The 26,959-nt window shown below is 43.1% G+C and overlaps 1 protein-coding gene across 1 annotated transcript in view; it reads right to left on the reverse strand.

The window, feature by feature from the left end:
* The window catches only part of TLL2 (tolloid like 2), a 2,097,051-nt gene that overhangs the window by 880,295 nt on the left and 1,189,797 nt on the right, over window positions 1-26,959 (reverse strand). Inside the window, exon 8 of the mRNA XM_086922321.1 lies at window positions 4,026-4,150. Within this exon, the coding sequence (XP_086778447.1) occupies window positions 4,026-4,150 (125 nt within the window). The remainder of the gene's footprint in view (window positions 1-4,025; window positions 4,151-26,959) is intronic.

Genomic DNA, 26,959 nt, shown 5'->3' on the forward strand with positions numbered 1-26,959 from the left:
TGCAAGAGTCAGGATTCCAGAAATTGTGTAAGATATTGCATATAACATCTTGGGGGGATATGTTTATAGCTAATGAATTCCGCACCCGGGAGGGGTTTTTTGGAGACCATGATCCCAGTCCACTTGAGGTGTTTTATTACGTAAGGTTGGGGGAAAGCATGAAAACACTCCTTCCGAATTACCCGAGAGAACCAGACAGTCTCGAACCATTGAATGTTGTGGTAAATAGCTCTGACGGTGCCCATATGGTGTCCAGGATTTATGCAAGCCTCCGCAACAACACACCCACAATCATGAGTACGGCTAGGGGTCGCTGGAATGAAGACCTAGGGAATGAAATAACAGATGACCAGTAGGAGTACTGCTGTAGCATTACGGGCTGCATGATGGCCAGTTGCCGCTTCAAGATCATACAATATAAGTATTTACATAGGTTATATTATACCCCGCAGCGCAAATACAAATATAAGTTAACTGATAACGACCGTTGTGAAAGATGTGGTCGATCCGGGGCTGGGTTCCTACATCTCGCCTGGGAATGTCCGCAGGTGTCGAAATACTGGGAGGAGGTGCACAATGCATTGGAAGTAATGCTGGACATGAACCTAACTGGTGACCCATTGCTGTATCTGTTGGGGTACACTGCACAAATCCCGAAAGCTGGCCGTAAGTTTATGGATGTCTCATTATTACTAGTCAAGCGGAGAGTAGCCTGTAGGTAGGGGAGAGGGCGCGCCCCTAAATTTAAAGAATGGATGAGTGATATGATATATTGTCAAGACCAGGGTTAAATACATGCAGAAACCCTACCACTGTCCACGAGACCCAGGGATATATGGGGCCCCCTACAGACATATTTATTGCAACAGGGAGCGACATTAGAGGGACAGGCGTGTCCTGGGGCACTGAGCGCCGCTGTAAGGGTTGGTCAGGCTGAGGCTGGGCAGAGACTATAGGAGAATTACTTTGCAACTGTGAACCAGAAATGTGTAAATGTTATTGGGGCCTGTGTGGCGTTTTACGAACTATACTGCGTGGAGGGAGAAGGCCGCATGTTAATGAAGATGGCCACCAATGAAATTTGTTGTGTCAAATGCTAGCGGAAGTTTAACCTGTCGACTATGCTGAATATGATACATGTACGTTGTACCCACCATGATGCAATGATTATAAGTAACTTTCATGCTGCTGCTTGTCTTATGAACTGTGAACTTGTTTATTGTTCTACATAAAATACCAAAAATAAAAAAAATAAAAAAAAGATGTTCTATGACAGGATATGGACATGACATTTATTTTGACCATTTCTTTAGAGAAAGAAATAGCACAGCACATGGTGGAATAAATGATACAAGGTCCTTATACGACTTGTGGCTTTGTCCCGCCAATCACAAAGAATAAAGTCAAAACCCCAAAAAGATACACGTTTTGGCCAGATCAAGGTGCAAAAAATCCTTTAATGATAATGCACGCCTCTATTGTCACTATATTTCACTCAAATCTATAGAATATATCAAGATTGGATTCTTGTTGGAGGATACTTTCTCTTAAATTACTTCCACCTTTGGTTACTCCTTGATCCATCTTCACATGGTTGCATGGCATGAGGCTGAATGCCTACATGTGGGATACATGTTTTGCACACAAATGGGCCCCTAACTGGGGGGCACGACTATGGTCGCTTATGTTTGCTACAATAGAACGGGTTGCAGTTATAGTCTGTATATACAAATAATAAAAATTATGTTTTGCCCAAATTGTGACAGTCCCCATATACAGTGTATTTTAAAACCACTGCTCTGTGTTAATACTTTACAGATAACCCCGTCCACTTTTGAGATTTATGTGATCTAATTTGGTCCTGATGATGGTGGTTGAATTAACTTTCCACCGAAACGTGCATTGACCACAATTAGATATGTAGGGAATCCTTGATAGAGACATACACACCAATGGAATATGATGAGATCTATTCACAGCATAGATGAAAGATTTTTTGTTTGTCTCTAATATTTCTAGGATCCCTGACATAATTGGAATTTTCTGGTGTATGAATGGTAGTATGGGTGAGATGATTTGATAGGTGAGAATGAAGATTTGATGGTTGAGCGTGGGGTTATTTGTGAAATACTTATATGTATATTGATTTTAAGGTTTTATCACAGGCCTCTTTGTTCTTTTAACAGTTGCAGATAAAGAAATTGAAATGCTCTGTATCTATGCAAAGGCATTTTGTTGTCACAAAATGTTTGAATGATGTAGAATCATCACACACAAAGAAGTTAGAAGCATTGCATCTGTGTACTGGTATTTGTTTGTTTATCTGTACAACTAATATATGTATTTGTAAATAATGAACATTTATGAAGGAAGAATAGCAGCAAACTAAAGACCTACATAATAAAAAAGAAAAATGTTATATATAAAAAATACATACAAATAAAAAATATTTTTGGGAATTAATCCTGGTGTATGACACTGATAGTGGGGATTTGTCTTGCACATGTATATCAGAAAGTAATATAGGTCTGACATGAGGTTTTCCTTATATTTTCTGTTTTTCCTCTTTCTCTTGGACCCGTAATTACATAGTGGTTACCTTTTCCTTTGTGTTGTACAAAAAGATCCCAATACAGTAGCTGCCATCACCATTAGCAGCCTCTGGAACAGGCGAGTCTGCTGTCCATACCTTGCTGAATTAATTTCATCACTGAGCACATTGTTAGGATGGAGAAATCAGGACAACTACATGACTGGGTTAATAGCACGTATACCTTTGACATTCCGATGTGTCCACTATTACAGTTGCTCAGGCCTGGCTTATTCATTAAACTAACACAATGTTACACATTTATTCTCCATCATTTATATCCACTTACATTTATTAATGACACTTTTTGCGTTGCTTTCTAGTTGAAAGTGCAGTTTATTAGGAATTACGGTCTCTCCAAAGTTGTCGGTAGGATGGTGCCTTTTTTCGAGTTAATTCCCATGACAGTTATTAACCTGCTGTATTTCAACATATCAATGCTTGCATTGCCCTCTTTGCTATCATACTTTCAGGGGATCTTGTGGCACGCTTCACCTCTAAGAGGAAATGGAGCTGGTCAGCTTTTCTGTGCCTGGTCCAGATGCAAATTGTTTGCTTACTTGCCTGGGTATTTTCAAAGCATATTGTGTTGGTAACTGACCGTCTCATCAAGCTCATGGCCACACTGCTTGACTGGTGAATAATCTTTAGTTGCAATAGCCTTAATCAGAATATGAAGACAGGTTTCAGAGGTTTGAAAGCTTTTCCTTTTGGGTTCTAACCTTAAAGCTGATGTTGTAATCTGGCACATCAGGGATCTACGGGAGATGGAGGGCTTTAAAAAATAAACTGCACTGGAAATCTCAAAACATAGGACTTCTGGTGGGAAGTGGATGTGATTCCATCCACAGATTCTCAGGAGGCATATGAACTGACAGCGAGCAAATTCCTGCTTTATCAGCAGGAGAGCTAATGTACGACAATACAGGCAGACAGGTTGACCCTAGGTTCTAGGAATACAGAGTACTAAGGGCCCCCAGACACGACATGCAATGTCCTAAATCTACTCCATGGTCCTGCAAAATGATTGAGGCGGGCTTATTAGACCAGGGTGAAAATCGACTAGCCCCTGAGGAATGGACGGGGAGCTATTTGCCTGTATTAGGTTTATTTCTGTAACAACGCACCCTCAGCTCAGACTTGTTAAATTTGGATTGAAAGGAATGTGATGATAGCTGGACAACATGCCTCTTGAAGTTATTCGTATAGGCAAGACATATCTATTCATTACAATTCAGTACAAATATTTACCAAAAAAAGGTTGCAATATGGAGTTACAAACTAAAAAGCTCATAAGTGTTTGCCCACTTCCATTAACTGGCAAATGTGGTGAGAAGATATATGTTTTTGATCATCGCACTGTACTTAAACAGTGTACAAAGACTGGCCCCAAAGGGTCTACAATCAACAATATGAGTATAAAACAAGCACTTACCTGGGCATTTATATAATTTCTTTGCCTGAGCAATGTCTCCTGCACTAAGGCGTATCCGTTGACCAATAGTTGGCCTGATACTGCTGTCTACTCCACGAGGAAGAATGGTATCCAGAAAAACACCTCTATGGGATGGAAAAAATGAAGTAAGCAGTGAAGAAAGCAACATATGAAAATAATAGCTTCAACAGACAATACTAGATTTTGCTTTAAGTAACAATGCAAGAGGTAGTGATTAATTGGCATTCTCAATGAAGTACAACTTCTTGAACAGATCAGCAACAGGAAATATCAAGTAGTTGTAAACTTTTCTTATTAGCCATACGTGAGACATTGGGTAGTTGGTTAACTGGGGTGTTAACCCTTGCCACGTAACAGCCACAGTCACTGCCAAGGTGAACCACAAAAGTGACTAAATAATCTGTGTGAACCCTCTGTTAGCTTGGCACAAAAGCGGTCAGGTTTAACTGAGGGACAATGTGTAAAGTATGTATGCACCTCACAAACAGGAATAAAGTGAAAACACAACACAAGTTAAATTCCACTCCAATTTAGAAAGAAAGAATACACTTTAATAAATATTTGACACTAAAACAACAAAAATCCAATCAGTTCTACCGGAGTTATGAATTTATTTAGTTTAAGTAAAAAATAACACGTCAAAAATCAAAGCGCCAACCGCGGACATCTACTTGCACAACATGGGTCATTCACAAAAATATTGCCGACCACAATGGAGCGCGCATTGGATAAAAAGTGGATTGGGCCAGGATGGCACTTATCTTCCGACTTAGAAGAATTTTGACAACAACAAAAAATCTCTGAGAAGGTAGAAGTTTAGCAGGGCAAGGCTCCAGGTGATGTCGGAGGAGGAGGTGTTGTTGCCGGGGAACAGCTGGATGAAGTTGCAGTGACAACCCTGTCGGGGGAGAAAGAACGAGGCAGAGGCAGGATCCGCGCTGCATAACGAACATATCCAGTTCAAGCACGATACTGCGCTGATACATGCCCGTTCAAGATGTGTTTTTAACGCTTTGAGATAAATACGGTCACTAACCGAGGAATCTGGAAGTTCCCCCGCTAACCAAACAAAGATTGGAGAAGTCTTCCACTTGCCAGATAGTGGTTTAAAGAATCTCAAACAGCTGGCATAAGGAAAGTTGAGGTGCTTTTACTGATAAACAAGGAAGAGAAGAGGCCTCCCATCACCGCTCCCTCTTTTACATGAAAAAGGTAAATCAATTTGACGCTTAGATGATAGGGATGGTCCTCAGGAAACAAAGATATTAAGAATACAACCTATGCTCCCATTTAGGAAGACCGGTAACCCATCCTCTGAAGCCAAGACTAGAATCAACATACCACACCATAAGTGGTGCCCTGCCCTAAACCCTCACGAAAGGGTGTCAAGCAATATTCTTTGAAGCCGGTGACCCCTAAAGAAACGGCAAGTCCTGAGGAAGGTGCTACAGTATCTTTGTGTTCCTTGCACCGAAACGCGTCGACGCACTTTTTTCAATACAGAATCTAAGAAAGGTCTAGTGGGCAACTGATATGCACATATAAGTGGTACTTTTGACGTCACTCTCTGATCAATTTATGACCTCTGGATCTAATAATTAATGGTGGTAAAGTTATCAGCTAACCACACTCTGTAGGGGGTTGTGTATGTTCCTTATTGTGACTAAGTGTAATTTTTACCTGTAAATTCTTTTTATGAAGTATAATTTGGATGTGTAATATTTTACGTCAATTTCAGAATGCATGTGATAAACTGTAATGAACAGTTATGATTACTTGCTTTGTGTTTTAAAAAAATTCTTTTTCAGAGATCATTCTTTGAAATTCTAATTTGTAAATTGGTGTAAATTCTTTTATGTTTCAATTAAAAAGACTGTGAACGTTCGTATTTTAGTGTGGAAATTTAAATCCTTTTTACTCTTTACTAGTTGAGTTCTCTAAACTTGATGATTGTATGCGTAGATAGAGTGGTGCGGAAGTATAGTATTCCATACTTGAGTGTGCACCCAGGGATTCCCCTTTGACTGATTGTCACTGTACCCTGTTCCCTGGTGTCAGTGGGGTACTCTCTCTCTAGATATCTTTTGCACTGCACTGACCGTTCCCTACCTTTTAATGCGTTTAGATTCAATAGAAAAAATGAGCAGTGCTCAATCCTACTCTCTCGCTCAAGGTACACCTGCCCCTCAACTCATCAAGGGAAGGAAGGGTTAGCACCACTATTGCTATTATAGTACACAGTTCCACTTTGCAATTAATTCAGTAATACCAAAAGTTGAACCAAATACACAAACTAGCTAAATCGGCATGGAGATTGATATGATATCAGTCAATTGTTCAAAGTAATCCGAGGTTAATTTAAGAAAATTGAAATTAGAAAGTCAGTTCATTTAAGAAGAGTCATGATAAAGCATTGGCGCATCTGCTGTAAAATGTTAACATCTGACTTCAAGTTCCGCCTACTCCACGTTTGAACATTTCACACCCCAAATGGTTAAACAAGAAACCACAGCTATTTATAATGAAAACAGCATCAGAACCCCATAATGTAATTACTACTAAGTATCAAAACATTGTTACAATTTGTATGATACACTGTTAAAACATTGGATGCTGTATGAAAGACCTGTGCTTTTGCCTGCAGACAGCCTCAATGCAAACCATGGTCCATTCTCGATTTAACTGCACACTCCTGAAACTAGGGTATCTCGAGACCCCTTGGCTGAACCAGATCTCCAGAACGCACGTATTAAATATGCATAATTATCGGATCAATTACTTATTATAGATCACTGTACATATTTGCATAAAACAAACACAGAATCAGATAGACCAGGTACCTTATTAGCAAGGATCCTGAGGAATGCCATTCCCCCACTCCTATAACTGCAATTTGGGGGGTCCCAACATACTAAAGCCATTTCACAAACAGACATTAATGTAGCCTTTTATGAATATTACAAAGCATTATTTACTGCCCCACCACAGATTGATCACTCAGAAATTACCACATTTCTGGACTCACTAGAACTGCCGCAGGTATCTGACAAGAACAAATAAATGCTAGCCGATCCTATAACATAGTGGAGATAAAAGCAGCAATTAGGGACCACCCTAAGAACAAAACCCCGGGGTTGGATGACCTCCCTGCAGAATTTTATGCAACTTAAATACAACAATTGGCCCCACAACTTTATAAATTATACAAGGAAGCTTTAAAAAATGGTACACTCCCCCCCCCCCACCCTCCACAACACAAGCATTAGTAACTTCACTCCCTAAACACGGGAGGGATCACTCTCGGCTGGCTTCATATTGTCCCCTCTCATGGCTGAAAACAGAGTTTAAGATTTTAAGTAAAATTCTAGCTAACCGCTTACAACCTTTAATACCAAGACTGGTGTATATGGTTTTGTCCCCGGGCGCAGAACATCCTTGAAAATACGCAGACGGTGAAACATTATGTTTGCCTGCACTGAGGAGACCTCCGAAGCAGGATATATAGGGTTGGAGCTCACTCAAGCGTTTGATACACTGAGCTGGGATTATATGTTAGCCGCATTATCGAAATTCGGGATCCCGCAGGACTATACTCGCTGGATCAATTTACTATATCATCTACCCACAGCAAGGGTGCATACAGGATTACACATTTCAGAACCATATCAAATACAGAGAGGCTCAAAACAGGGTTGCCCCCTCATGCCCATACTGTTCGCCCTCGAACCATTGGCCCAAAAACTTTGTACGTCCTCTAGGGAGTGGGGGATAAACATCAACAATACCCATCATGCCTTATCTCTTTATGCAGACAATTTTATCTTATTGTTTAGGAAATTGCAGAATAATTTATTCCCCGTAGCGTGCTTGTTTACACATTCGAACACATAGCTGGTTTAGCTATTAACTATGAAAAGTCTCAAGCCTTCCCCTTTAGCTCAAATACAGTTGACCTGACTATATAATTTGGACACCGTGAGAGAACCATAGCTCATACCACCTTTAAATATTTAGGAATACAGGTGTATAGAACTAAAACAGATCTAATCGACGGCAACCCACACAAAGCTATCTGGTCCATGAGAGCACAGATTACATTCTGGACCTCGCTTCCTTTATCAGGAGTGGGACATTTAGCAATTTCCAAAATGGTTAAGCTCCTGCGACTGTTGCACTTCTTTGTAAACCTCCCAGTGGTTATCCCTAGTGCTGCATTCCCAACTCTGAACACACTCTTGATCTCCTTAATCTGGTGCACAGGTCGAAGGCGCCTGAGCTTAGCAAAGTTACAGCTCCCATCTGACGCCGGTGGAATGGGAGCCCCTGATTTCTATGCATATATCTTAGCTTCGCAGCTGCAATGGCTCTCATACTGGATAGCAGGTCATAACTTACAGGAAATAGCATATTCAGAGCGAATGTTAGCTCAGGGTACATTACACAGACTGCTCTATCAGAGCGGAACATTACCACACACAGCGGGAACTCTCCTTAGAACTGCCATTATGTACTGGAAACAGGCATTAAAATATACAAATATTCTTCTCGGATACGTCAGAACATTTCATTAATAGGCATTTCAACCACTTTAGGAACACTTACCACTCATAAGTTAAACCCTTGGGTGCAAGCCGGAGTGACAACAATAGGGGACTTATTTGGCGATAAAATGCTGCTTACACACACTGATTTTGTAAAAGAGAGGGGTGTCACAGATTCACTGTTTATGATTTATGCAAGTCTGACACTGTACGTCAAAAAATATTGGGCACCTTGTGGTACAGAACCTGACACTCATGAGCTGGTCCATCTAGTGTACCATTATGGGGACTGGCAGTCACTTAACAAGATGGTTTAACTGGGCATACATACACACTGTCCTACCACCCCCCCCCCCCCTCCGCAACACGTACCAAATAGAAACAGGATATTGACAGGCCATTGTCTGAAAAGGGATTGTCAACAATATTAGAATACCCAAAACAAACCTCCCGTAATGCCCATTTTAAGTTAATTCAATATATGATCACACAAAGAACGTACTTGACGACCCCATAGGCTACATGCAATTTTCCCTGCCATCCTACCACACTGTCCTAGATGCCCCGAAAGGGATGCAAATGTAATAGATATGCTATGGAATTTTCCCATCCTGAGACCATATTGGGGGGGAATAACCACTATTTTACAAGAGGGGGTGCTGAACATGGGATGACACAAAGTAGAAGCAAGTATACTAGGCCTATATAAAAGATGTGCAGAACTTAAAGTACCAACCAGATTTGTGGTCTTAGCTTTAATCCTTGCCAAACAAGGTATCTCTAGGAGGTGGAAATCCCCAAGATACCCTACAATACTCAGTTGGAAAGAGGAAGTGGAGAGGTGGGGTATGGCAAAGAGTGTGGCGATCCGTGTTGAGGAGTAAAGAGGCCTAAGGAAGGAACCAATCGCTATGAGCTGGGATCAATTGTTGGAAACTTTCAAAGCATTCAACACTCCTAAGTTAAAGATGTTATATTCAGGGTTTCTCCTTTCGCTAGTTCATTTATGTAAATGTGAATTCTGCTAGTCTGCTAGTTAGAATTTCTTCACACCTCATTAGTGTGCTTAATCTGGGTCCTAGCCACTGTTAACCTAATAGGAAATTATGCGAGGAGGTGGAGAATCGTCAGCACGGGCGGGGAGTTAATAAAATGTTTATTATGGTCTCGTTAATTACCCAGAAAATAGTACAATTGTTACACAACTTGATGTGAAGAGCTGATCTGTTAAAAAGACAACTGTTCAACTGGATACCTGTGTGGTTGGGACCAGGTCTGTAATATATGGTTACGATGTATTATGTCTTTTTTCAAGCACTGTTATCATATTACACAAGTTTATGGTTATGTTATGGTGAAAATACAATTTCTGTATTTCTTCCACCAATACTGAAACTGGAGAAAATAAATGAAGTTTGTTTGAAAAAAAAACATGGTCCATTCTAGAAGAAAATGAAAGGTCCACATACTGTGCGTATGCTCACTCACTGTGGACAGTGCATTAGAGAAACATGGTGAGTCAAACACTACTTTGTAAATCCAAATTACACAGTCAACCGTACATTCTGTAACAGGTGTGGTTAATGTTTGCCCTGTCTCATGCACACATTCTTCTAGAAAAGATGCATTGTTCATTTTTGCATTGTGACTCAATGAAGAATCTGCAACCACATACAACGAAGCTACTCCACCTAAATTTGAAATCATCAATAACAATTGTGCTGGCAAAATTGGATGATACCTAGCATATATTCATAGACAATTATTAATAAGCATTTGCAATGCAATAGGTCTGGCATTATTAAAGTTTGAGCTATTGGTGTTGCAATATTTAGCACTGCCAATAGCTCAAACTTTAATAATGCCAGACCTATTGCATTGCAAATGCTAGTTTTTACTACCTGTTGTCATACAAAGACCTACATCATAGCAGGCAAAGAGTATCAGGGTCTATGGTGAGAAGACTAAGTGTTGCCAATTGAGCAGCAAATCACAGAAAGAGTCAGAGCTGTAAAACCTGAATTTTGCATATGATAAAATATTGCCCCCTCCCAAGGCCCAGCACCAAATAGGACTTCTGCGGTCAATCCTTCCCTTATAAATGGATTGTGCCAATGTGCTGTGCCGGGCTCTTTCATGGCATTAATGGGCTTTAGATGGGTTAAAGTCCAGCCGTGAGAACTTTTGCGATTCACCAAGGCCCAGATCACCCCAGCGCTAGGACAGCGCCATGGCTTGCCGTGAATGCTGGACTCGCTTGCGGTTCAATGCAAGCAGCACAGTAGATACTACATAACATGACACCAAGAACACCTGGTAAACTATTACCAAGGACGAGGGCACCACACGGGTTCCTATGAAACAGAAGTTGGTATAAAACTAACTATGTCGTTGCTATGCTCCAACTGCTAAAGGAAGTAAGAACAATTTTATCCAATTTTATCCAGCAGTTTCGAAGCTATCAGTCACTTAAACATTCAACAGCAGTTAGATTATCATGACAGCCGGTCACAGCCTAAACATCACCACCTTATCAACAATCAATATGTGTTATTAAACAACATATTCATTTTTTATTTATCGACCTCTGCGAGATGAAATATCTACCTTGGTGGAATTAGTACCTTTGATCTGACAGGTACCCGCGCATAGACACTTTTACTTGCACTGCTTCAGTTTATCTAGTACCAACACTACTAATAATATCTCGGTAACCTACCCTATTAAGACACGAGGGCTATAAATGTAGGGGCGCACAATGCTCAAATCCTTAACGCACACCTATAAACAAGTAAATACTCAATTGATCCCCTCATTTTGAGGAGGTAAGTGAGCTTTAATGCTACAGTCTGGGGCATCACCAGCACGGAAACGGCATGCCAGAAATGCGCCTGCCTCGCCCAACCCTTAACCTCTCCTGTGGGATGTCTGTGGGTGGTTGAGCACCCTCGGTGCATCCGAGCCCAAACAACCTAAGGGGGTTCCGAGAAAATTTTGAAAGAAGAGTCGGAATATGGTGCATTTTCAAGCAAATTTGAGAAAGCAAAAAGGTTAATAATAGGTACCATCCTCAACTGCTCACCTTTTTTCCATGCCTGCATCTGGCAGGTTCGATCCCAGCCCACCCCCAGCTGCCGTCTCCTATTTTATATTAATCTGCAAGTCATGTCTCGCTGTATGCCTGGCCAATCCACCCCGGTTACAAGCCCACACATGCTTAGTAGCTACAGAGGCAGGCGCAAGCAGCAAACTTTAACCATTTACTTCGTTCTCACGCAAACTCCTCGCGTTTTGTACCCATGCTGCAAATTCTGCCCTTTAATGTGCAGCTTGGTTTCCAGTTGTATGCCAAATAAACTCTCCGAACAAGACTTACTGCGCGAGAAGCCCTGTAGCAAAGCAGCACATGTCCTCCCCAAACCCACTAGGCACATGTCCTTCCCCCCCACACCCACTAAATACACTCAAAGGCCTGCAATCAGCAGGTCCTAAACTGCGTAAACACTTAGAAGTCGATGTGCGGCACTGCATATCGCAGCATTATTAGTATCTCTAGACAGCACCTATTGTATGTTGTTTTCTCTGGTTTTGCCCAGTGCCCCCAGTTTTACCCAGCTCCGCTGGTTCTGAATACTTCCCCTTCCACATACCCTCAACAACATACCCACAATGCACCCAACTCTCACACAGTACCCCTCAGCACACACAGCTCAAATATTCACGTCATGACACAAACACTGAATGCTTTTCCTCCAGGTACTCTCATGTTTGCTTTCCGTTAAATCTCTTAACTCATTGGAGGTGGGGTGCAGCTAGGGACTCGAGTAAGCTGTCTGCCATCACTCGTAATGTCATATATAGAACACACTGTGTCTGCCATGATCATGACAGACACAGACTCACTTCACACATCCTTTCTCATAACTCACACAGACCCAAAGCCCAGAAGGTTTTTGACATCACTCACACCAAGCCTTTCATCATTCACACCTATGCAAAGCACATACCATATGTGTCATCACTCACAGAAACCTAAACTACTCCTGGTCTCTGCCACAATTCACAGACCAAAAGCACATTCCTCATGGTAAGAACAGATTGTTACACTTTTGTAGTAGGATTGCTTTCAGATCTTTCTTTACTAATAAATATTGTGTGCTTTGGAGATTCCGCCTTATTTTCATACTCGTATTTGTGGCTGGAGTGCTTTTTAGAATAATTAGTCAAACTGCACATTTCACTATGGCATTTCCTAATGAGGGTAAGACAGAGGAAGAGACACCTGATGCTGATTGCAGCTGTAATAATAAATGACTGTAGAGTAATGTGTACAACACTGATTCCAACTTCACGGTCAAGTGTTTCCTGTCTCCCTCACGTATACATGTATGCATTCCAGCTTTGTCTGGGTACACCTACAAGCTCCAATAACGCAAAGCCATAAGCATAAACATGCTAAGAAATGAGCTTTGGCAAAAACAGTCCCAAATCCTCTGTAATCAATTATGGGAAGATAACATCGCCTGAAGCAAACGGTCCAAAATGCGCCAGTTACAAATTCTTCCTACATCCAAATGAGACTATTACATCCAGAGAAAAAAAGACACATTTGTCAGACAACACCCATTAACAAAATCAACCAAAAACACACACAACCACTTTGGACTTGCTTCCTTGCTGCTAAGTGCTCGCTGGACAGAAGCGACCCCCCCAGAGGGAATTGCGAGTTGCTAACCTCCCCAGGACCCAGACGACCTCGCCGGACCCGCTTCGCGGGTCCCGCAGCGCCTCGTGTCTTTGAGGCTGCAGTGTTAGTGGGAGCTTGTATTGAGGAGCGGGCAGGTTGAAGAGCTGGCGGGGCTGCGAGCACAGGCAGGGACTCCAGTCTCCAGGAGCCCCTGCGCGCCCATTTCACACACCTGGGCTGCTCTCCCCGCTGGCCACGCCCCCCGCTTCTGCTTTGTAAAACCGGCTGTTTGCACCGAACCCTTGGATCACTTTGGACTTGCTTCCTTGCTGCTAAGTGCTCGCTGGACAGAAGCGACCCCCCCAGAGGGAATTGCGAGTTGCTAACCTCCCCAGGACCCAGACGACCTCGCCTGACCCGCTTCGCGGGTCCCGCAGCGCCTCGTGTCTTTGAGGCTGCAGTGTTAGTGGGAGCTTGTATTGAGGAGCGGGCAGGTTGAAGATAAGCATGGGCGAATTTTGCGAATCTCGCGTTCGCGAATTTTGCGGATTTGCGAACTCGCAATCCGCAAAATCCGCGAATTCTCGCGAATTTGCGGATTTTTTTTTGTGTGTTTGCGCGGGTTTCTGCCAGTTCGCGAGGGTTTTGTACAATGTCGCAAATTGCGAACTTACCTGTCGGGTCACAAGTTTCGCGAACTTGTTGTTTTCTACGTGTCCAGCCTGTTTGGGACACTCTTCTTCATCACTGCCACTCTCTGTCACCACTGCCACTCTCTGACTACTCATGCCACCCTCTGGCCCACCCATGCCACCCTCTGTTTCATCACAGCACCCTCTGGTTGTCCAGTCAGTGTACATTATTGTGGCAACGCAAGCACACCTTCCCTGCCTCAAGTGACCTGAATTAATTTGGGGCTGATTAATGTGTCACAGAATATTTTTTTAGCTGGCACCTGCTTCCTTAGTGCTTCCTGATTAGTGATCTTTTGAACTTGCTAAGTGCTTTCATTGTTGCAAAATTAGTTACAACACCTGCCCTGCCCCAACTGACAATAATGAATTAGGGGCTGATTAATGGATTTGAACCTCCAGCCTGGCTCCTGCTTGTCTCCCTTAGCTGTAATTCAGGACCTTTGTGGCATATGTGTAACTATTCTGAGGTTCAGAGCAGGGTCACATAATAGTTGCAACTGGCAACTGAACTCTGGAGGGGCCCCTCAGGAAGCACTACAGGAAATGGCTACTAATGATGAGCCTGAACTTTTGAACCTGGTAAGTAGTTTCAGTTTTGCTAAGATCGTATTTCTGCAATTTTGCACTTATTCGCGGGGCGCGAAGTTGTACTGGGAAACCGCGAACTCACGCGAACAGTGCGAGCAGTGCGAGCAAAATCCGCTGCTCGCGGATTTGCGGATTTTGCGGGAGATTCGCGAATCTCGCGGATTGCGAATTTACCGAAAATCCGCAAAATCCGCGAGCGAAACGGATTTTCCGCCCATGCTTAGTTGAAGAGCCGGCGGGGCTGCGAGCACAGGCAGGGACTCCAGTCTCCAGGAGCCCCTGCGCGCCCATTTCACACACCTGGGCTGCTCTCCACGCTGGCCACGCCCCCCGCTTCTGCTTTGTAAAACCGGCTGTTTGCACCGAACCCTTGGATCACTTTGGACTTGCTTCCTTGCTGCTAAGTGCTCGCTGGACAGAAGCGACCCCCCCAGAGGGAATTGCGAGTTGATAACCTCCCCAGGACCCAGACGACCTCGCCGGACCCGCTTCGCGGGTCCCGCAGCGCCTCGTGTCTTTGAGGCTGCAGTGTTAGTGGGAGCTTGTATTGAGGAGCAGGCAGGTTGAAGAGCCGGCGGGGCTGCGAGCACAGGCAGGGACTCCAGTCTCCAGGAGCCCCTGCGCGCCCATTTCACACACCTGGGCTGCTCTCCCCGCTGGCCACACCCCCCTGTCCACCAACCAATGATAGACACTGACAGTGAAGCGCGGAGGGCGCCGGGAGAAGCCCGGGACAAGGGCGGGACCGTCTGTGGCCGTCAGGGGCCGAAGGAGGCCGGGCTGGGCCAGCCCTCTGATATCTGCCCCACGGTACTTACTACAGTAAGTGATATTGAAGTACTGCACCCTACTGCCATGTAGTAGAGCAATGTCTGCCTCTACAAGTATTGTCAGTGTCAGTTCAACTACTCCACCGGTCGAGATTGGACCACTGGCAATTGGTCCTTTGGATAAATTCTTTTTTAACCGTTCATCCCTATCAATTGATAAAGAGTTATCCATGGCCGAGAGGCGTGCAGAGCGCAGACTATCCATTGAACTCCTCAAAAATTCCACGGACAAGCATTTAATTCTAACATATCCCGCCCTGGTAACACCATTATCTTCAGTAAATCTTCCAGCCGCTAACGATCAATCTGAGGTACCTCCAAAAGCAATAAATAATGACAATGTACCTGAATCGAAGAAACCCAGTGGGAGTCACAATAATTCCACGCTGCTTCCTGACTCTGGTGCCCAGGTTACCCTGGCTCAACCCAAGCACGGATCTAAAAGGAAAAGGACTGCCGTACCGAGGAAATGCAAATCTGTGGCGAAACCCCCTCAAAAGCATAGGAAGCTACACAAAACTATGAGTACTAGAGTGGTTGTCACTGAAGCAAATCATAACACAGAAAGTGTACAGAATGGGAATGTTGCTCCTTTAGATAGCCCAGTCTCTGGTCAGAATATTATTCCCGAGACAGCTCCCTCAACTGATGACAAGATGTCATCACTTGCAAACCTGATCCCTGAACTAGAAAAGTTGCTTAGACTAATACTTACCCCGATAGAGGATCGAATTGCCAAGCTCTCTGATAGATTAAACCACTTTGAGCAGGCAACACTAGATAACTTCTATTCCACAAAATCCTTGATTAAAACTAATGCTAGGGTAGATGTAAGTACTAAGCACCAGGGCAATACTAACCACCCTACCCAAGACAAGGGAAGAAGGCCTCAAACTAACCCCTCACTACTACCCAAGGCTATCAACGCTATTGTAAGTACAACTCCCAAACCTACTGGATTGGTACACTCAGGCCCTGCTTTAAATCATCCTAACTCTACAAACCCAGCTCAGTCTGTGGTGCTACAACCAACACCAGTACAAATTCCATCTCCTGTTGTTGGTTTAGGGGCTAATGTATGTCCCCCAGAGGGCAAAGTTTCAGTACCTACAAAAGCACCCAATAAGCAGTTAGTTCCAAACAACCCTGCAGTTGGGAAAGGGGCTAATGTATGTCCTCCAGCGGGTAAAGTTCTAGTACCAACCCAACCAATTAACAATCAGTTGGTGTCAAACAAACCTGCACTCCGCCCCGTTCCTATAGTTTCTACATCGATTCCACCACCCTTGACAAAGCCACCACATAGAAAACCCCCAGTGAATCTTCCTCCGGATTCCTTCCCCTACGTAGCAGTCCTTATAAATGTCCCACCGCTATCCACAGGACAGAGAGAAACCTTCCAGATGCTTAAAAATAAGATCATGCACTGGTTAAGGGAGAATCGACCTCTCCCAGGAGACATCGATGGGTTAATCATAGGGGTAAGGAGAATAGATTGGATAGGGTATACACCCAAAAGTCTGGGTGGGGATTGTATTGTGGTTAACTTTCAAGACCCAAGGGTGGCTGGATGGATAACTAGGCAGGGATGGGGTACCAACAAGGGAGGTATTGGAATTGTAGATCTTACCTTTTTTTACCCCCGCCCAACCAGTGTATTGACTAGCCTGCTCAATGAACCTATAAATCCCCCTACTGTGCCATGGCCAATTAATTCCACACCAGCTCCACCTCTTGTTCAAAACTATACCACATGTATGAACTATAACCCTCATGTCGGACGGCATGACCCAGGATGGGGATGTTGACAAACCACCAGAGAGTTGTATAGTAGTAGTGGAGGGAGCACTAATGAGTTTAAGGGGACCTGCGAAGATCATGTTGGTATTGATGGTACAACCTTAATTGTCGGGGCCACAGGGAAGGGGAGTTGTGTGGTAGAGGGAGGAGGTGGGATAGAAAATATAAATGCCAGTGCTGTGAAACTACCCACATCAACAGTAAACATGTTAGTGGATATCATTGATGATCCTGTGAAGGTCGCTAATAACATTGAAAACCCATTGATTTCCGAAGTGTATTTTAACAATAGTAATTCCGGTGGGATTGAGCCTAGTTTTGGTACGCTTATATCCTGGAATGTTGCAGGGTTGGGTAGCAAGTTAGACTCCCAATCTTGGGTGGAATATATCAGTGGGTTTGATGTTTGTTGTTTCCAAGAAACCTGGGCTTGTGACCCCCTCTTTCTTTGTGGTTATCTAAATTTCTCTATACCAGCATCCAAAGGCGGAAGGAGTCGGCCTATGGGAGGCCTTACTGTATGGATAAAACAGGACCTGAACATCAATATTAAAATGCTGGATTTGGGAATTAGTGATTTACAACTGTTAAGAATCTCAACAGAAAAGGGGTTGTTAATGGATTTGTACAACGTCTATGCAAGAGGCAGCAACATAATCAACTCTTCCACCCTAGAGGTGCTGTCTGCCTCCTTAGAAACCAAGTCCCAAGATAGCAGGGTAATAGTAGCCGGTGACCTTAACAGGACTTTTGAACCTCTGTACTGTACAAATGATCCCTTAGGGAAGGATGAGGACAATCTTTGGGGAGTACCATCTTTATGTTTAAACCCCGTCCCACGGTGGACAAAAGGCATCCTATTATTAAATGCTATTTGTATGGAACACGGTCTAAGAGCCCTGAATGGGAGAACCCCAGGGGACAAGGAGGGCAGTTGCACCTTTGACAACGGCAACAGCAGGAGTAGAATTGATTATGTAATTTGTAGTCTCCAGCTGTGGCAGGGGGTTATTGATATGGTTATTAAGCCTAGAATAGAAAGTGACCATAACCCCCTTTGTGTGACCCATAAGTGGTGGAATGTCGGATTGGGAAACTTGCATTTATGTAACGACCAAATCCCAGTCATGAGCAATGATGAACGTAGGTTAAAATGGCCAAGGGTATTGGCTAACGATGAAACAATGACCTATATCAACCATGAGGTGGATAACGCAATTTTAACCATGGAGGCGGTAGATTGCACAGCTCCAGGGGCTAGGGAAATCACAGACATCCATAACAAGTTATTTTCCATCCTTAAACCATGTTTTCTGACTAAGACCAAGAAAGGGAGGAAAACCCAGGATGTTGGCAGGTGGTTTAATCGCCAATGCAGATCCGCACGATTGGAATTGGGGCAAGCTATTAGAAATAGGGACAGTGTTGCAGTTAGAGAGTCAAGGAAATTGTATAAACTGGCCATTTGCCAAACAAAGAGGAAATGGGACGAAGACCACTGGGCAGAGTTAAAAGAGGCTTCTAGTAACAAGGATTCTAGGACCTTTTGGAAAATTATTAAATGGCGTAGAGGAGGTAGCCCCGTAAAGCCTGATAACAATGTAGCTGAGGAAGCCTGGGTCGAGTACTTCAGACCACAATATGCCGAAGTTATGCACCCCGGGGTAGGGGAGGGCATGACGCCAGTCTATGCTATTGATAATTTGTTCTCCCGTAAAGAAGTAGAAAATGCGATTAGCTCTGTGAAATGCGGGAGAGCACCAGGGTTAGATGGGATACCCCCGGATATCTTTAAGTACGATATGACGAGATGGGCGAGGTATATTTTCTTGTTAGCAAATGCTCTAGCCAAGGGGGGGGTGGTTCCCGAGCTATGGAAAGGAGCAATTATTATTCCCATTCACAAGAAGGGAGATCGTTCACTCCTGGCCAACTATAGGCCCATAAGCTTAATAGCAACCATGCAAAAAGTAGTGGGGAGAATGGTTACAAACCAGCTCATGGACTGGGTGGACGACAATAACGCTCTTTCCCCATATCAGGCCGGATTCAGGCGAGCAACCAGTACCATTGACCAGGTCTTCCGCTTTACCATACTGCGGTGGAAGACAGTCTTACTTGGAAGGGGCTGCCTGTATGTCGCGTTTGTCGACCTACGGGCGGCATTTGACTTGGTCCCCAGGTTTAAGTTATGGCTGGTCTTGCAAAAGCTGGGGATTCCTGCTGAATTGCTCACCCTAATTATGCGTCTACATGAATCCAATTTCGCAAGAGTTCAGTGGGGTGGGAATGGTGAGTCAACCCCGGACTTCCCCGTGGAAAGGGGGGTCCGACAAGGCTACGCCATGGCTCCCTTACTCTTCTCATTATTTATCAATGGGATTGTCGAGCGGATGTTGGAAGCAAGCGTGGACGCTCCATCGTTAGCGGACGTCAGGGTCCCGATCCTGATGTTCGCTGACGATACCCTGATCCTGTCAAAAACCCCTGCAGGGCTACAACGCGCATTAAATATTTTTGATATTTTTTGCAAAGAGCACGGCCTAGAAGTAAATGTGGGGAAGACGAAACTGATGGCCTTTTCCCCACGACGTAAAATTTACCCTAAGGTAACCCTGAATAATAGCAAGTTAGAGACTGTCAATGAGTTCACATATTTAGGGGTACAAATAGCAGAGGGCCCTGGCTGGTCACATCATTTGGAAAAAGTGGCCCTAAAACATCAACAGCTTTCAGGTGCATTGCGGGGAGAACACCGAAAATCTAAAACGAAACCGATTAAACCCGCCCTTATAGTGTATGACGCAAAGGTCTTAGGTGCCACTTTATACGGTGCGGAGTTATGGGCTTGGGATAATCTTTCGGCCCTTCAGACATCTGAGAACAAGTTTCTCAGAGGGATCACAGGCCTCCCACAGAGCACGCCCCTAATACCATTGTTCCTAGAGTTGGGCAGACGTCCAATTAGCGATAGAGCGCGATTGCGCCCTGTTCTCTATTGGAGACGTCTCTGGACAACTCCTGAGATTAGACAGTATGCTGATGGTTTCCTTTCGATAATCAAGGAAGACAACTTCCATAAAATAAAATGGCTTAAAAATCTAAGGGCCCTGTTGATTAACCTTGGTTTTTCGAATCTTTGGACCAACCCAGCGGAAGAATTCTTCCCAAGCAAGGAAGCCCTCAAACCTCAATATTGGGACTGGGTGGGCGGTAATCTGTTGAGAGGTGTTAGGTCTGACTCTATGGCGGGACGCTTCCTGGAGACAAAAATCTGCCCTACCGTAGAAAATTACTGGGACACTATTACGGTCCCAATGGATAGGAAGCTAGTCTTTCAGCTAAGATCTGGTTCTATTCCCCTAAAAAAACTAACGGCAGGTTGGCAGAGGTCGACTAATAGGTTATGCCCAGTATGCGAAACAGCTGTGGAGAGTGTAGGCCACTTTCTATTTGTATGTAAAGCCTACTTATCACCTAGGAGAGTATGGCTTACACCCGTATGTAAAAACCTTGGGACACGTGACAGCGCAGTGGCATTAAGAATTTTGTGTACATCAACTCAGGAGTCGATAGTTATTGGGGTAGCGAAATACTTGGGGTGGGCCTGGGCAATTAGGCGGCGATCTTTGGGGGGTCCAGTTAATTATGTTTCTCTTTTTAATTGTCTACAAAATCCTAAACTAATTTGTTATATGTATATTTTTCCACGTTAATATTGTATGAGCTTGCACAGATTGTCTATATGAATTTGTACCTGTTAATGACATGTTTTTATTCTGTAATGTTCAATTTTATGCTGTGCTTTTATGAGAAATAATCTCGAATAAAGCTTGTACAACCAACACACAACCAAATGAAGCAAATTAAAGAAAAAAACTAACACTTCCACATAACCATCCTCGGGCTCAGGCGCATCTGATAAAGCAACATCATAGAGTAAACATAGTTGGACAAACAGCAAAAATACGGACAGGCATGTTGTTGATGCTTATCAAAACTCATAACTAATAACTGTGCACAAAGACATGCTGGCGCCATACCTGCAGTCGTGCAGAACAACAACAGAAGCAATATGGGCACTGATTTGCATAAACAAACATAAATAAACTTGCGGTGGGGGGTCGTGTGGAGTTGTTGCGTGGAGGGGCCGGGGTCAGGGAAGATTAGAATACTATAATAAAAGAATTAAAACTTACCGGTCTGCACCGCCTCTGCCAGACTGTTGAAGAGCGTAGGACCCAGGAGCAAACAGGAACAGCCTCAACATCACTGTAGTGCCTACCCCTCTACTGACGCTGATACAGCAGCGCCGCAAGGATTGGTATTCCCTGCCCATTAGGAGACCGGGTGCTGTGGCATCAAACCCTCGGTCTCCTAATGTGCAGCCTAGAGTGCACATGTTGGGGCTGACCATAAAAATGATCAGCCCAAAAATGAACATGCGCACTATTGATGGGACTGCAACTGCGCTGCCTGCTGCTGGCCTGTCACTCACCTCCCTGCCTGAATGAGTGCTGCTGCAGCCCCGCCCCTCCCCAGCGTCCCTCATTCTACTTCGCCGGCGCAGAGATGTTAATTAATTCAATCAGGACTAGAGTCCTGAGTGGAATTAGCGTCAGAGAAGTAGAATGAAGCATTTGGGGCCGTGGCATTAGTGGAGCAACACCCCAACGCCCCCAATGCACGCACCTCCACTGGCAGGAAGGTGTTGAGTATGACAAGTAAACAGATTGTTTAATTCCCAATTCGGCTCCTCCCTTGTCACTTAAGCAAGCTCTTCACTGCTCAGGAGGCGCTTCGTTTTCAATTTCACACATTTGAAGGCGAGTGGGGCTTTTTGTAGTGGTACGACACCTAACGCTCCCTCGCTATGCGCTAGTCTTACACTTTGAAGCAGAATCACGAAGAAAAAGGAGATCGGGAAGCTAACTTGATTGTTTGAGGCTCGAATCCGAGCCACCTCTCCTGATATACCCGTGTGCTCCTCGGCGACTAGATTTTTTTCTCTTTGCTTTAATTCCTTAAACTACCATACTTGGGGTTTCTTAGAGACATGCTACACGCATGTATTCACCACATTATCATATTTCATTTAGATTAAAAGCCCCCAATTCTTATTCGCGGGGACTCCCTCACATCCAGCCCGGTCGACATTCCTGCTGTGAGAAATGTGCTGCGCCTTGATTGTGTGAGGGCGAGGTTGTGGTGTCAGTGATGCTAATTGTGAGCAACCTCTCGTGCAGGTGGTCCGAGAGAAGTGCTCAAAGGAACCTGGAGATAGTTACAAGGCTAGTATGTCACAACAGCATCTTTTCACTGACCTATGTGTGCAGACACCTCTGGGTTGCAGACTCACCTCTGTGCATGTTTACCTTGCAGTTGCATCTGTTTCATTTGTGAAGCCGCTTGTCCTGTGAAGGGGCAGCGGGCACCTTTCACTGCCCGAGAGAGAGGGTGTGACCTCCATCGGAGTCTCTTCAGTGAGAGACCACAAACTATCAACGGCTGCTTCACCCCGACATGCAATCCGAGAAACTAGGGCAAAGGCCGTTATGACCTACATACTGTACCGGGGGAACACAGCAGTGGGAATCTGCATTGTAATTAGATGTATGGAGTAAATCACGTGGCGTGTTTCATCAGGACTGCATTGTTTCAGTTATTCGTGATCAAGGCGGGTTTTGAAGCGGCAACATCCCCGCAGTGTGACACAAAGAAAGATATGTGTGTGTGTGGAAAATGCCCAAGTGCAGCAAAAACACACAATGAAAGATGCTGGATTTGTAAACTAATAAAGCAGTTATTTAACAACGTCACCACGTAACTTGGAAGCAACACTTTAAGTGTATTTCACTTATTTTCACTGTAATATACCTTGAAGCGTTGCTTTTAAGTGCTCACTATTATCCATTCCATTTATAAATCAGTAGAAACAAGTGGCACAGAAAGTGATCGCGAAAGTGATCAATATTGTAAAAAAAAAAAACACGCCCGCGAGTGGAGCGCGCGCCACTGCGAGCCACATGTCTTCAATTATCACGCCTGTGTCTGGGCACGATAATTGAAGGCATATGGGCTTTGGTGCGTGTAACAGACACCAATAGGCCATGGGCGGAGCAATGCGCCAGCCTTTGGCCTATTGCGTGCTCTGTTTAAAAAAAACACGCACGCAAAGCCCAATAGCGAAACCCAAAAGGAAAAGCACACGCACAAGGGTGTGCGATTCCAGGATCTGTTTTCGTATCTCGGACAAAAGGGCTCGCCTGCGCAAGCCCTAAAAATAACACACATCCGAAACTACAGCATTGGGGACTGTGAATTCTAGATTATAAGTTGTGACCCCACTTGAAGACCCACTTATTCCTTCCTGTTAATATAAAGACCACCACCCAGCAAAACACGTTTTTAAGTTGTCTTGCACGATCCAGTTCACAAAACGTATCTGAACCATTCCAATTCCCCAAAAATCTCTTTGAATAAAATGTGACTTCTTTGAATTGTACTTATACTAGACAAACATATACTAACATATTCAAATGACAAACAAATATTTAAAATGTGCATCAATACAAAACAATTCACATGTGAAAAACATTTTTTAGACAATTATTCACACAAAAACACTGTAAAGATTTCCTTTTCCTTGCTCAAGTTCTCACTTTTAACATGCCCAAAGGAGCTTAATATCTTTTTGTTAATTTGTCGCTACTAACCAACTGGGCCATGTCCAAACAGTGCTTCCACAGAGCTCAGGGAGAATTAACTGCTCCTATGCCACTGAAAATTATATAAACTCCAAGCTCCACTAATTTGTTATATGAAATGCACTTGTTTGATGAAAACAGAGTAATGACGTGTTTTGAACCCTTTTTATTATGGGTTCTCCTCAGGGCTCAGAACATATGAGCACGGTGAAAATAAAATGAACGGAAAATCATTTGTTACCTTTCTCCTCACATACCAAACTCCAAGACACACACAACGTTTCTCATAACTTATTACCTCTTGCATTGTGTCATTCACATTCCCTACTTTCACCATAGGGCTTAGTTCTAATCAAAACTCTTGTAACCCCATTGTTCAGCTAGGTTTTCTCCTAATAAATTATAAAGCATACCGACTTAAATCACGCAAAAAAGTCACAATAATTCTAAAAGCCTTGACTGAAAGACAACTCACTTATGCCAAATGGGATATTTCCGTCAGAGAAATCCATCTAAATTCTATACCTTAAGAAAACCTCTGTATTAATAAAAGCTTGTTATCAAATTTGCATCTATCAAGAATGCGCAAAATTCAAAAGACAATCTCATCTGGTTAGCCTATGGGTAGAGTTTGTTAAACATTTACAAAAACCAAGAAGTCGGTTTATATTAAACTACCTGCTTTCCAGATCTGCAACAACATTTTTTCAGTTTATTTTTATACCTGATGCCTGTAAAGCTGCCTCTTATCACTGTGCTTCGTGATGTGCCAATCACTGTCAGTGCGTCTTCATAAACAACAAGAGCTAACCTAATAACATACCTCCTTTTAGAATCCTTTTTCAAGAGCTTCCTGCTGAAGTTTATTGTTGCGTTTCTCGAATGGCCCGATGTGCCACACACATTTAAAAACGACTATTAGTATTGGCAGCTTCACTGGCCTGGCAGGGGGTGTGGTCATGAGTGCTTATGTACATATGGCCATGTAGGGCTATTTCAGTGCACATTCACCTTTTGTATAAAAAAACTTTATGTTGAAAAAGACTTTACTAACAAAAGCGACTAACGCTCCATTTTTCAAAGTTGTTTTTCCTGCCTGACGAGGGGTGAAACCCCAAAACCAGTCCTAGGATGCATGTTTCCAGTCCAAGGAGGACCTGGCCTGGCAGTTCAGGCTGGACTGTTTCCATTGGGCGCAGGGTCAAGACTGATTTGCATATGGCTGGGTTCAAATTGGAATGGGGAGCAAACAAAATGATGGATTTAGGCCCAGATCTCTGTACTGGGGAGAATGTATGGCATTGTTCCGCATTCTGTCCATCAATTGTTCTTTTTGTATTTGAATAATGTAAGGCCTTATTTCTGTCTGTTGGTTTGGAATGTAGTGTAGTCCTTAGTTGACCATTTGCTGCAATCACTTCTACGTCCAGAAATGTAATCTTGGTGGAGTCCTGATGTAAACTGAACTTAATGGCTGGTGTTGTTTCATTGAGCCAACAATGGAATTGATGAATTGTATTGTCTTGTCCAAATGAAAAAAATGGCAATGATAAATTGTACCCATTTTGAAATTTGATGATGGAATGGATTGTTCTGAAAAACTATACAACACAGCTAGCTCTGGTGCACAGTTACATCCCATGGTTGTCCCCTTTACTTGGAAGAAAATGTCATCAACATAAAATAGTTCTTTTTGAGTGCAAATATTGCCAAGTGTATGTTGAATTTAGCAGGGACCTGATGTAGTCTAGGTCTTGTGTCCAAAAAACATTCAACAGCCGCCAGTCCATCTTCTTGTGGTATCTGAGTATATAAAGAGTCATCATCAAACGTGACAAGTCTCTGGGTTTGTATTACAGAACTCTGATCCTTCAATTATAATAATAAAGTCCATGGTATCTCTTAAGTAATGGTTCAAGGAACACATCTACATACTTATCTATCGGTGCAAGCACAGAGTCATATCTAGAAACTATAGGGTGTCCCGGGAGAATTGTTTGGTTTTTGTGCACTTTTGTGAGTAAGTATAAAACTGGTATACATAGAATTGATTTTTTAAAGAACTCATACTCCTTCGATCCAATGAGGCCTTGATGAAAACCCTGTTTCAGTATTTCCACAGTTTCTCCCTGAATCTATTTAGTGGGATCTTCTTTCATTTTCTAAATAAAATTCTGTATTTAATATATTTTTCTCCTTTTTTATAATCCTGTGTAGACAAGATAATGATTACATCCCCTTTGTCCGCAGGTTTGATTGCACTTTAGGAATTACTTTTTAATGTAGTCAACGCTTCCCTTTGTTCACAAGAGACATTATATTTCACATAGTTTTTTTTCTTATCCATATCTTAAATGGCTGATAGTACTGCATGCTCAAAGGTTAACACCTCCTTAGGAATTGTATTTGGTGACGGACAAAAATATGATTAGTTTCTAAAACCAGGTATTTCTTTATTTGGCGTAAAATCTTTATGTAGACAAAATGCTTTTAATTGAGTTTTCCTACAAAATTCTAAGACTTCTTCCTTCCTTTTCACAAAATTAGTTTTCCTCGTTGGTACAAATGAGAGACCTTTTTCTAAAACACTTTCTTCAGCTTTTGATAATGGTCTGCTCGAGAGATTGAAGATAGAAAAGGTCACTGGTTAATATAAAAAGAGGAGGATGATGGTTGATTTCTTATCTGTTGGTTCTGGTTTGAAGGACCTTTTCCTGTATCTGATTCACCTACTGGGGACAAAGATGTGTCGGAAAAGGACATACATTTTGCCTTATCTTGACTGATATTCTGGCAAAAAATCTCCTTGACTCAGGTCTTAAGTAGACATTTGGTTCTAAATAAGGATAGACTGCTTCTAAATTGAAATTCTTTTTTATTCTTTTCAAATGTAGAGCTTTTTTGGTTTACGGTGACATTGCTAAACTCTGCAATTTCCTTTTTAATGTTTTTATGTTGGTTATTTGATTGCTTGTCATTGATCTAATTTTTAAGGTTCTGGATCCCTTCCAGTTGTTGTACGGACAATCTTTGCACTATTTCAATATTCAATACAATCAGGCCCC

This window comes from Lissotriton vulgaris, chromosome 5 (genome assembly GCF_964263255.1).
Source record: "Lissotriton vulgaris chromosome 5, aLisVul1.2, whole genome shotgun sequence".
NCBI classification, from domain to species: Eukaryota; Metazoa; Chordata; class Amphibia; order Caudata; family Salamandridae; genus Lissotriton; species Lissotriton vulgaris.